The 12,350-nt window shown below is 41.6% G+C and overlaps 1 protein-coding gene across 2 annotated transcripts in view; it reads right to left on the bottom strand.

The window, feature by feature from the left end:
- CLTC (clathrin heavy chain) overlaps nucleotides 1-12,350 on the bottom strand; it is a 34,033-nt gene that overhangs the window by 17,033 nt on the left and 4,650 nt on the right. For both annotated transcript variants that reach the window (XM_087751502.1, XM_087751503.1), the window contains exons 2-10: nucleotides 7,609-7,816; nucleotides 5,189-5,457; nucleotides 4,686-4,847; nucleotides 3,767-3,880; nucleotides 3,206-3,379; nucleotides 2,150-2,347; nucleotides 1,281-1,481; nucleotides 541-693; nucleotides 110-232 (exon numbers count right to left, since the gene is read on the bottom strand). In XM_087751502.1, coding sequence (XP_087607628.1) covers nucleotides 110-232; nucleotides 541-693; nucleotides 1,281-1,481; nucleotides 2,150-2,347; nucleotides 3,206-3,379; nucleotides 3,767-3,880; nucleotides 4,686-4,847; nucleotides 5,189-5,457; nucleotides 7,609-7,816 — 1,602 coding nt within the window. The remainder of the gene's footprint in view (nucleotides 1-109; nucleotides 233-540; nucleotides 694-1,280; nucleotides 1,482-2,149; nucleotides 2,348-3,205; nucleotides 3,380-3,766; nucleotides 3,881-4,685; nucleotides 4,848-5,188; nucleotides 5,458-7,608; nucleotides 7,817-12,350) is intronic.

The raw sequence follows: 12,350 nt of genomic DNA, 5'->3' as shown, positions 1-12,350 counted from the left end.
AAACAGCATGGTCCCGGTAAAGTAAATCTTTCTCTGATGGTAAGAGTATGACTCCTCTTACCAATTTAAGACCTTGAAGTTAACATTTCATAGCAATAAAATTATTTACTTGTGTTATGTCTGCAAGCGGCTCTTCATCTTGAACAAGCATTTGTGCAAACTGCTGTCCTTGATCAGGGCTGATTCTCATTACATTCCTCAGCAAAAAAATCCAGTCTGGAGTATATCCAACCTGAAGAGATAATAAAAAGCAATAACTCAACAAGAGCACGCGCCTTGTCAAATACAGAGCTCAGTAAAAGCTACTGTTGGTAGCTTACACAACCCAGTCAGGATTTCCTCATTTGGAAGAGGCTGCATAGGGAAGTGTGAAAGGATACATGTATGAAGTCTAGCAGTAATTATTCATAAGAAAACCTTAAGCCGAAGTAGGTACTACACAAGCTCTCATATTCCTCCACAATTACTTTTAGCTACTTTGGAACATACAATAGTTATTCTTAAATACAGGACAGATATGGCAATTTAATTTCCTCTCACCTTCTTAGCATACAAAACAATCTTCTGGACTTGTCCTGTTTCGGCAAAACACTGGATGACTTTGTTTGGAACGTTGGCTCTCAGATAGACACTAAGTGCTAGCGTAGGATCTACAGATTTCACAAGGTCTCCCAACTCCTCTGAGCACTCCAGCTGTTTAAAGATATAAATACTGTCAGTCCACCCTGACCGTGCCACGCTGAAATGCATTACCACCTTCTTCCTCATTTGTCTTCCTTTTGGACTGCTCTTAAAAAAAAAAATTAAGGCCCAGCTTGATAGCATCACCTGACTCTTCCAGCAGTGATCTAGTGGGCTCTGCTCCATATGCTATTCTACAGGAGTCAGAAACACATTTGTAGAGCTAAAAAGAATTAGGCGATACAATATTTCAGCATCTTTCTTCAGCTAATTACAGAAATTTAACCACAGCTCAAAGTATATGTCAGTCAGTATCTAAAGAAGCCTGAAGTGGTTTGGGAAAGAACAGCAGCAGGACAGATGCTTTCTATATTAAGTTCACCCTGCTGTAATTTTAAGTAGAATTAGCGAAGCTCTTCAAGCATTTGATCAGTTCTCTTGCAGTAACATGGGTCATAGCTACAGGCACAGCGACCACCTATTGCTCAACTGTTTGATCACACTAGCATGTAGATGAGTTGCCCAGTTGAGTTTTCCCTGGGGAGGGGAAGGCTGTCAGGCAGTTACCTTCCTCCAGGGCTCTGGAGGACCAAATTTACCTTATCTTCTTTTAACCATTTTTCCAAGAGCTGTTTGCGTCCCTGCTGAAGCACTGGTCTGCAGAGTTCCAGCGACTCGTATTTATTCAGCTGCCCTTGGTCAAGCAGAATGCCGAAGTATTGGAGTAAAGGGGAAGTCTGTCCCGGCTGAGCTGGAACACTCTGGAACCGGCGTATGGTGTCTGGAGTACGCAGGATTCCCTGCCAGAAATAGAGATGCGCTTTAGTTTTCTGTTCTGCTATTGTGGCTTTGCAAGAGTTTCTCCAGAAAGCTGAAGTTAAAAATGCTTGCTATAGCAACACTACATTTTGCCAGCCCAGAATAAGTCAGAAGCAGCATGGCTGAATATCAGCTCAGACACTGCCTCTAAGGTGTTTTGACAGAAAATGTGCAATGGCAGCCTATTAGGCTCGTTTCAATAGCCACGCAGATTTAAGTTCAGAGGACTATCCTACAGAATGAAGACACCCTTGTCCTTGCAAGCAAGCTCCTCTCATCTGAATTTAGTATGATCTTTGCTCTTAGTCTGTCCTTTTTTGTCCTGTTTCCAGGTGCAGCCTCAGCTGCAGGCTGTCTTTCCATAGAAACTTTTTTAATCATTGGAGCAATAAAGATAAGTACCAGAAGCACTAAGCCTCATAGCCACCCCTCTGTGGGCTTCATACAAGCTGTAAGATCTTCCAGCATACAATCAGCACTCTCGGCACATAGCGTACAGGTTCTTCAGAGGTATGTTAAGTAGTACTACATTAGGACAGGAGCAGTAACAAGATTCTTGTCTTGCCACTTACGAAATTCATTGAGATTTCCTGAAGCAAGAAGCTTAAGCCAGTAGAGTTCAGTAGTATTCTGAATATTGGTCCATTACCTTTGGGGCGTTAGCTGCCACTTTTGCTGCCTCCGAATAGTTCCCTTGTGCAAACAGTGCATTGAATTTTCTGGCAAAGAGTTCCTCAGCACCTGCCAGATTGTTGCGGACAGCCATTCGTAAAGCTAGGTCAGGATTCTGCAGCACATTTGTGATATAGGGAATAATATTCTCTTCTTCCACACACACTGAGAGCACCTGAATAAATTATCAAGGAAAACTTTCAGTTAGTTCAAATATAAGAAGTGAGCCAAGGGCTAAGCTAACCTCTAAAAGGAAAGCTATGGCATACATGGAAAGCTTTTTCATCCTTTGATAATTGCAGAGTCTTGCCATTTTATTTAAGAAACAGACCTTCTGTTAGAAAGAACCTCTACCGTTCAATTACTGCATCAAGGCAGATGATTAACAGTCAGTTTAAACTGAGGTATTTACAGAAGTCAGAAATAAGTACTGTCTTTCTGCAACCTGTACTCAGTGTCTTAAGTAACCAATTCTAGAGGATAAACTAGGAACAAATCTGCTCTGTATTACTCATGCTGAACAAGCAACCACATTTGAAATCAATTCAGTCTAAAACCATAGTTGTACAATGTTCGTAGGCTGGTTTAAACCAGTTAAGTTAGATGTGTATGGAGATACAGCAGCAAGTTTTCTTTGGGGCTCAGAACACTGCCAGACGTGATTTTCTGAACAGAGAGTTCAAAGTTAACATATTTAAGACTTCTATTAGTGTGTGCTCTGCAAGAGGGTATAATCTGCCCCCAAAAGAGAGGTACCTTCTAGTTCCATCCTCAACAGTAGGCCAGTGTTTAGATCACTGACTGCCATTATAAAACTCCTAAAATTATGCAACCAGAACCTGAGTTGTAGAAGAAACTAGAAGTCGGACAAGCTGTGCTCCTGTTCAGCTGCCCGATACTACCATATTCCTTATTCTATTATTTTGCCTTGTAACTTCTGGAAACTTTTACACATTGATAGGATCACTACAGTGTATCATTAAGGGCCAGCGGGATTAGCTAAACAAGTGCTTTCCACGCCAAGCTTCCTTACTTGTCCCTTTCTGTTTACTCCAATAATTCCAGCTGTTGCTTCATGCTGTGCAGTAACAAATATGGTCTCTCCACTGATTCTGTTCATGTAGATACAGGTGCCAGTTTCCAGGTCATACAAGTGGATATAGCCATATTTCGTTATGAGAAACACCACATCATGCTTGTCGCTGATCTGCAAAACACAAATAGATTAATCCAATTTGGCATTAGATAAAGTGAGTAAGTGCTAGCTGTGAGACAGCTGTGCCATTTCAGGACAACTAGAAGCACTGTTATGTTTTTTACTTAATATTAGAGTACTGTCACAGTAGAATGATGTTTTAAGAACCTGAAAGGCAGTTAAATATACATGGATATTTCTTCCATAAATAAGAACATGCTGCCTTTGTCTCCACCTTTACTTTAACACTGCTGAAGCAGGAGCAGAAATCACACCCGTTTAGTGCCAAGCCTCAGGTCAATATATTGACCACCTGGCTTCTAGCGCCCCGTTACAGTGTCACATCCACCAAGAGCAGGTACAGGCTTGTTGTTGTGCTCTTGTTAGCAGCTGTCATACCTGCATGGCAACTGGAAAGTCATTTTGTGCTTCAGGAGGAAAGAAGACATCCACTGCTTTCTTTGGAAATGGCTGATTCCCAGTAGGTGGTGTGCCAACTTCAATGATATGCAACTGTGCAACAGATAGGATTAGCCTGTTAGTTCTTGTATTTAATTTATGTAACAATAGATTCAACAATGAAGATATGGCAATTCTTTTGCTCCTCAGCCTTAATCCCAAACTCATGCAAAGATAAACTAAGCCAGTCTTCCTAAACATTTTCACTGTCTAAAGGTGTGGAATACTGTATTCATGTACCATAGATGAGGGAAAGAGTTAGGCACAATCTTTAGTTACCCCTAGCTAGTTAGAAGTTTAAGGATTCGGTTAGGTCACTTTATACTCACTCTTTCAACTTGGTTAACATTCTACAGAAACAGTTCTGAAGATGGTTCTCTGAATCTAGCTTTGGTTTTACTTTATTTTAGCTGTCAAAGTAGCTCACACAATTCCAATGTTAGTATTAGACCGCTAGTTAGCCTTGTAACACTAGTGTTTAATTTTTTTCATCCAATAATTTGGAAATAAATTAAGCCTGATACTGGGGATCAGCATCAAAGAAAGATTACAACAGCTTTTCCTTGGCTTAGCCTGTGAAGCTGAGAGTCACGTGTTTCAAGCAGCTAATTAGGCTGGTCATGACATGCTGCCTCACTTCATGACTCAAAACAGACTCCTGCTACATCAGGTAGTCCCTGCTGTGAAGCTGTGTGTGCACCAGTTCTCATATACATTACATATATAGCATTCAGACTGACACATAGTCCTCCACTTTTTTCCTACCGGCACCTTTGTGCTTTAAACCACTTGTTTTCCTGGAAGCAGATAACCAGGGTGAGTCATTAAAGATTACAGCATATTGAGAACCAAGTCTTACCTTACCCCCAGCTTGCCCTCTTACTGCAAAACAGAATAGAGTGGATTCTTCAGCATTTCCTTCCATCTTGAACTGCGCAAAGCTAGCTGCATGTCCCTCAATTGGTTGTGACACTTTTCTGTCTACAGAATATAGCTGCATTGCTCCCACAACACGATTTTGCTAAACAAGATAGAACAAGAGTCAGGAATAAGAGGCACTTGGCCAGTAATTTCATTTATGTTAGTGTTAGTAAAAATATTGTCGTATCAAGCTGAAGTACCATGCCATGCTTTCTCTTACAAAGGCATCACTTAAGACTCTTGACCTTGTACTGGTGTTTATACCATTACTGTAAGATTTTCAGTTACACTTAAGTTTGTTGTTTGAGGATCAAGACAAACATTTACATCCCCAACAATGTTTTAGGAAAGAAAACAAACATATCAGTTCTGCTCCTATAGAAGGAGGAAATGAGACAAGCCCTGGGCCTTCCACAGCAGGCCTCCCTAGTGGTAAAGTACCTGCGCAGATATGCCAGTTAGCAGCAGCCATTTCTGCTTCGCATCAGTACGGTAGTTGATGATCTGGCAGCCAGCAAGACTAGAATGGCGATCAAACATTTTCACAGGCTGGGACTCCCCCTCCATACTCCAATGGTAGACTGCATTATCCGTTACAAGGGCAACAGTATTCAGAGAGATCCACTTCCAGAAGGTAACATCATCTGTCATTGTATGAGCCTTCATTTTGCTCTTCATTTCAATGTTAAATATTTGAAGCGTTTTCCCAGCTAGAAAACACAACATTGTTAGCCAGGTTGCAGTTTCCACTTGTTATTTCAAGCACTGGTTAAAAGTAGAAGAGCTGCACTGTGATATTAAACCCTCGTAACTTCCTTTAAGAAAATGCTGTTATATACTGGCAGTATCTTCAGTGACCAGCTATTACTTTTAACCAGACCACACTCCTAGGGCTAATTTTACCAATTTGCCACTACTGAGCAATCAAACAGATGTGGAAAACAACTTGATAGGAGACAAGAACTTCAGCTACACAAATGAGTTGTATGATACTTCACGTACATTAGAACTAGGTTACAATAATGACGAGCTTCTTGGAAGTTGTGAGGAGAGCTATGCCAGTGTCATTAAAAAACTATGTCCGCATCTGTTTTAGGTATAAAGAAAGCACAACATGGAATGGTCAAGATGGCAGAGGGCTTTCGTAATTCAGACTCATTAACCAAAACCCTTAGCTTGCACTAATGGGATACACAGCTACTGGCTGCAAACCAGACTAACAGAAACTGTGCGAGGAAAGGAATCTAGTGACCAACACAAGCTCTAGCAGGTAAGAGGAACAGTTCTCCAAATCACACAGAATGTTGCATACATACATCCTGAACAGCCACCTGCAGTCATTTCTACCAGTTTTTACAACACAGTGGCATATAAGTAATTATTTCTTCCTGTTGAGAAGATAAGGAAGGTTCTGACCGTCTTCTACCAGTTTTAGGAGACAGCTATTTAAGCACATGCTAGCGTAGCCCAAGAGGAATATTAAATATCATATGAAACTAGGTGCAGGTCAGAATATCTGCTGGAGTTACTAACTGTAACTCAGCTTGCTGAAGTCATAGTGCCATATGGCCAAGTGCCTCACTTACCAGGGATTAATTTAGTTAGGAGCCACCATTAGTTCAGCTACTGACATAAGATGCAGAGTCAGGAATTTCTCCAGAGCTTGGAGAAGACTGTCTAATACAGTGTCACTCAGGCTACAGACTAGTCATTTATTTCGATATCTAGTGCAGTTGGAGCTTTAGAGTCAAGGGAGATGACATTCGGGTAACACGTATCCTACATGCTATGCAAGGCCTATTAAGAAGCAAAACCTAGACAAGTCAAAAGGGTCAGTCCTGTTTATAAAAAAGCTTAAAATCAAGATCGTGATAGTTTAAGTACACTTCAGAGTTCTTGAGTAGATTAGTTTTCTGAATCTTAAGGATTCTTTCAGAGGTCATGAAAAACCTCTGAATTTTAGGCTTTCAGGTGCTTAAACACCACTGTTCAGCTATGTCCGCTGTAGATCTGAGCCATTTGATTCTGCTTTTTCTTTTCATAAGACAGGACAGGAACTAGTACAGTCAACTGAAATAACTCACCATCTGCACACACCAGAAAGCATTAAAGTTGTGACAAAACAGTAGCACAGTATTAAAGTCAAACTTAAATAACATTGAACACATAGAAACCTCTCCATTAGCAATATATGCATTTCTAGAGTGACAGTATCTGAGCTTCTTGGGCCTCTTGGGGAAAGAGAGCAACATTTCTGAAGACTCCAGAGGAATGCTTGTTCTCTATCACCAGAGATACCAAGTTAGCTGACCTTGTGCTTTATTCACTACACAAGTCTTCCCTGCATAGTTTTACTTTTCTTATCACTGACTGCTATAATAAATATGCACAAATTGCTGCACTCGCCTCTTCCAGCAAGGCCAGAGTAAGGCCTTCAGGAATATTTCCCCCCTCCCTAGTCTCAGTTTTCTTCTCTGTAAAGGAAGGCCTAGTTAACAGACTTTATACGCTTAGGATATCAGGTCTCACCTCTCTAACGTGATTCCAGACTTGAGACCCCAGAATTATCTTAAAGCCTGAACCTTCCTTCAAGCTCTCCCTGCTCAGAAGCTGTAAGCATCCCGACTGAAGCAAAAAACTCATCCTAATGATCAGCAAATAGCAGGAAGCCTTAACGGAAACTTACTGCCCAGTTACCTTCAGAAGAACTGAAAAATGCATTAAACTTAAGCTCCCATTAAGCTGTTGAAAATTGGTAAGGGATCCTCCCACACAAATTGCCTGAGAGACTTCAGTCACTCATAAACTAGTCTTACAGAAAACTCTCCATCCACTTCAAACATTTATCAGGACTTCCATACCTTTTAACGCAATGACTTTACTGGCAGGGTTCATGATAGCACTGTCGGCTGAAATTGGTCTTCGAATAGGGTTGCTGGGGTCATTCATGTCAATAATCACCACTTGAGCCTGTTCTCCTACTTTTTCTCTTATGCAGATGAATTTGTCAGACTCCATTGTCAGAGTGCTGAACCCAATGTTTGCTGGGTTGATGCCCAGATTTTGGAGCTGGAAGAGAAAAAAAAGGTTTAGCATTAAGTTACTACCTCGGTATAGCCATGAACAGCTTTTGTGAAAGTCGCAAGAGATATTAGGCTTCGCCTATCTTTTTGTGACAATACAACCATGCTACCCAAAAATGGCATGGCACACAAATTCTTGCCCATCTTCAATTAAGCCCAGCAGGCTTCCTAGAGAAGCCCTGCAGCATTCAAGTGCTCGGTGCCTTGTCTTCAAGCTCCATTTACAACTTACTGTTTTGAGAACTCAACTTTTGAACCCCTCATATGGTTTAATGCACACTGAATGTGCCTGCTTCTGGCAGCTGTGCTAGAGTTGCAGCTTCAGTACTCACTCCCACCAGCTTTGCTTCCAGAGCCCTAACTCATTCCACTGAGCTTGGCAGCTATCACTGTTTCAAGCTTAACATCACATGTGAGGCATCTGAGCTTTATCTTTATCCTTGTAGAGTTAAAAAAAGCTACCTGTCTAGCAATTAGCCTAGTCCTGTCTAGCAGCAAGGCTGTATACCACCCAGGAGGCAGATCTAATGCACGAGATGGGACACTACCAAAATCAGAAATGGCTCATCCACAGCCGTACTTAACACAGAAGATATCAATAAACCACCTCCACAGTCTGCTTCTGTAAACCTTTAAATGCATACCTTTAAATTATGCTTCTAGTACTGCTTGCAACAGAATAGTTTAGTTAATACCCCTTCGTTGTGTTTGCAACAGGCTAGCGTATTAGGATGTCAGTAGTGAAACAAAGTTTATTCCATTTTTAACAGTGGAAATGCGGAACGGTTAGTTCATCTCACATAGAGGCACCCAGATTGTGGGTTGATATACCTTAAAAACTGAAGATCAGTTTTCTACCGTTAGAGGAATTACCACTTCTAATACTTCAGATATTTTTCTTTCTGGGAGACTGTTTGAACTTCAAGCCCAAGGTCTTCCAGGAAGGGCTAGACCTTCAAAGCCATTTTAGTATTATTGTCCTAGTTTGAAGAAAAACACTAAGCTCTTATCAGCTGCGCTCTGTACGAGCTCCGAGATGACCACGCCTCAGCTGCTCTGTTCCTGCCTACTTGCAGCTTCTGATAAAGAGGATGTTTTACTACACTTCCCCTTTGCCCCAGCTTTCAGACAGCACACGTGAGGAACAAGTAACATCTAAGCTATGGCACACCAAGTTAATAGAACAAGCTTCACAAAAAGCACTTCAGTGGATGATCTGTATCTCTCAGTGAATCTAGACAGCCAGATCTTGGTGCAGCTTAAGGTTGAGACTCAAATGCAAGTCAGTTTTAGCTCCTTGGGTCTGCTGAAGTAGAAGATTTCTAGAAGATGATTCAGCCTTTGTGCATGGTTCTCCATTCACTCTGCATTTAGTCTCCTTTAGGACAAAGAACATATTTCATTGAAGTTACCTCACTCTTTCAGGAGAGGTCTTCACCATTTGAAGCTCTTCAGTCAGGTTCAAACAACAAGATCTCAATGCTGTACCAAAAAGATGCTCAGGCTCTTCGATGTTTAAGGGCTCATTTCACAACTAGTTTACAGAGAGTTAACACTGATCTTTTGGTAAATTTAAGGTCTACCTAGCTTTTCTACTTTGAAAGATTTTGAGAGACAAGACTAGAAGCAGAACAGATTTAAATGTAATTCTTGAAACCAGGCATCAAGCTAGCTTAAGTCATTCTTCCAAGGCAGATGATCTACACTTCCTGCGACCTACCACAGTGAACAGTTGCATTCAAAGACAGCTCCCTTTACATCCATCCACCTGACAATAAAGCCAGGAAACTTTCAAGTGAAAGGCAAGTGTTTTTTCAGCTCTCCCAAGAGGAAAACTGCTTTAATGCTGCTACAGCTATAGAAATCAAACCCCACCTTTTTGACAGGTCAGAACTCTGTTACTCAGATTTAAGTCAGCGTTTGAGGTCCAGCATCACAGAACCTGACCACACATTCTTCAGCAACATGGATTCACTTAGAAGATTTCAGATTTAAGTTCAATTCTCCCTTTCACACCTTTATTTCACTAGTGTTCTCTAGGCCTGGGACTCTGGTATTTGTACATCAGCTAGGCAGGGCTATATGCAACCCGGTCACACCCCTGGCAGGCAGAGAAGGTTTGAAGATCTCAAAGTTTCATCTGGTAGAGCCAGAGAGACTTACTAGGATGTGGCATTTCCTTGTGCTAGGGCTGCAAGCTTAACAAGTGCAAAATCATTTATCAAGCACTCAATTTCCTTGTTCATTTGGTAAAGGAGGGTAGTTCCAGAGCGCTCTGCCTGGCAGTAACTCACAGCATTGTACTCAAACGGACACTGCTAGCAGAACAAATCGAAGAAGCAAGTCCTAGCAGATGGCAGACCTCTTAGGGAAGTCTAGACATAGCCACTGAGTCAAAGTTGCTTAGATATTGCAAGACAGATTTATCTTAATCATAATCAAACTGCCATCTGCTACATGTCATGTCTGAGGTATCCAACCCTAGCTGGTACTGGAACATGTCGTCCTTTTTAAACTTAAGACCATTTCCAAAGGCTAGATACTTCTTTGAAAATATTTAGGTGGGCACTGGAACTCTGAAGAAAGCTTGGAGAAGCTTTCTGATGGAGGCACAACCATTAGTGAGGTCTTTAAAGTACAGATGCTCTTTCTGCTAAGATTTCATCTTTTAATCTCAACAGATCCAAGTGCACGAACCAAGTCTGCTTCAAGCACTGAGACAGGAGGTTGCCTCTAACCGTGACAATCTCTGCACTTGATTACACAAGAGCGTCACCAGCCAAGACTGGCACTCGCATTGCTCAGCCAGTAAGCCTAATGGTAACTCATCTTGGCTGCACTCAGGCCTGATGCACAGAACTCTTGAGAGTACAGATCATTCCCTGAACTATAGGTTATTTTCTTTCCCAAACAGGCTAAGGTTCAGGTGAGTGAGGCAGGAGTGTTTATAAAGCTAAGCAAAGCAAACAGAGACTAAGATTATATTAGGAAACGTGACAAGAGGTTATTTCTTTGAAGGCTTTTATTATGAAAATTTCAATACTATTCCATGTACAAACTCCTGAGTTTGCACTACAACTAAAAGTGTACAGGGGTTTACAGCACATTTTCTACCTCTTCTCCTCTTACCACAGAGGAATAAAACTCAAACATTTAATATTGCACTCATTCAGGTCCACTGCCTTTCACCAATTCACAAACAAGTTTAAAAGATTGTTGAAAAAAAGAAGGAATCGTAAGATACTCCTGCATTATACTACAAAAAGCAATTCCCTGGCTTTCAAGCAGATATGAAAGCAGAACTTGCTAGCAGTGCTTGGGCAACCAATTTACAGTTCAAGTTATTTTACACCAACGTTTGTCGGAAAGTTCAGTTATGCCAGTCTCCTGAAAGCATGTTGAGAAGAAAGTGTTCTGTGAAGTAGCTGCTCCATGGAACCATGGAACAGGTTGCCAGGGACTGCAGCAACTCTTCTGTTCAGCAGAGATGCTGCCTCGAAGGACTCATCTAACTCGAGGCTGGATACTTCAGTCCATCGCAGGCTGTACTGAACTGTCAAATTCACGACAACATTTATCTGAACAGTGTTGAGAGACGAATCATTAAAACACGGAAAGTGAAAGTCTGATTAGTAAGATTATTTTTTCACTGGAAGATAATTCAAGTATGTTCTTGGTAACATACCCAGGAAAGCTGTCATAGTACATGCATGTTTGACATCAAACTGCATGGTAAAACTGCTGACAAGAGCCTCTTTGTTGACCCCTTCCTGGAACATTATTTGACAGCTAAGCAAACTGTCACAGGAAAGCTAATTTCTCCTTGCCTAGAAGGAAGGCTGCGGAACTGCTGAGTACACATTTCACCTCGACTCTCACACTCAACAGGATATAACCACTGTTCTTGTAGCCACAAGCAGCTGCTTAGTCTCTGCCCAGAGACTCCTTATCTACATGCAGTTAGAAGTCACGTAGCTGGGAAATGCCAGTTAACAGAAATATTCCCACTCTTTTGAGAAGCATGGATCTCCTTGATGTGCAGCGAATCACATTAGCTCTGTGGCAAGGCCATGCTTTACTAGGCTTTGATTGAACAAGGTAGACGCCAGGCTACATTTCAGCCACTCATTTAGTTCCATACATGAGAATTAGAAAAGCAAGCTTAAGTCGCACAAAGACATAGCCATGCTGATCTGTTAGAGTTACTGACTGTGTTACCGAACTGCAGGAGTCCCACAGCCAGTCAATGGCTCCAAAGTACTTCATATTTACCAGTGCAAGGTAAGAATTACAGTTTGTGACAGGCTAGGAAGTTATGTTCTCAACAGATAAGAGACCTCTATAATACTGAGGAGCTCTTCTATTTCTATATCCTTCCTATTTTCTGCCTCACCCTCACTAGGCTGAGGTAGCCATCCGGTCTCAGCAGCCACAGGCAGGCTGTGTGACTATTTCAGTTACAAGCCACAGCTGAGACTGTACCTGCTGAAACGAGTTCAAAAGCACTGGCTGCCATCACC

This window comes from Nipponia nippon, unplaced genomic scaffold (genome assembly GCF_047370975.1).
Source record: "Nipponia nippon isolate SJK-2023a ecotype South Korea unplaced genomic scaffold, ASM4737097v1 scaffold_15, whole genome shotgun sequence".
Lineage (NCBI taxonomy): Eukaryota > Metazoa > Chordata > Aves > Pelecaniformes > Threskiornithidae > Nipponia > Nipponia nippon.
Note: the sequence above shows the minus strand (reverse complement) of the source record. Positions and strands in the feature narration are given on the sequence as shown.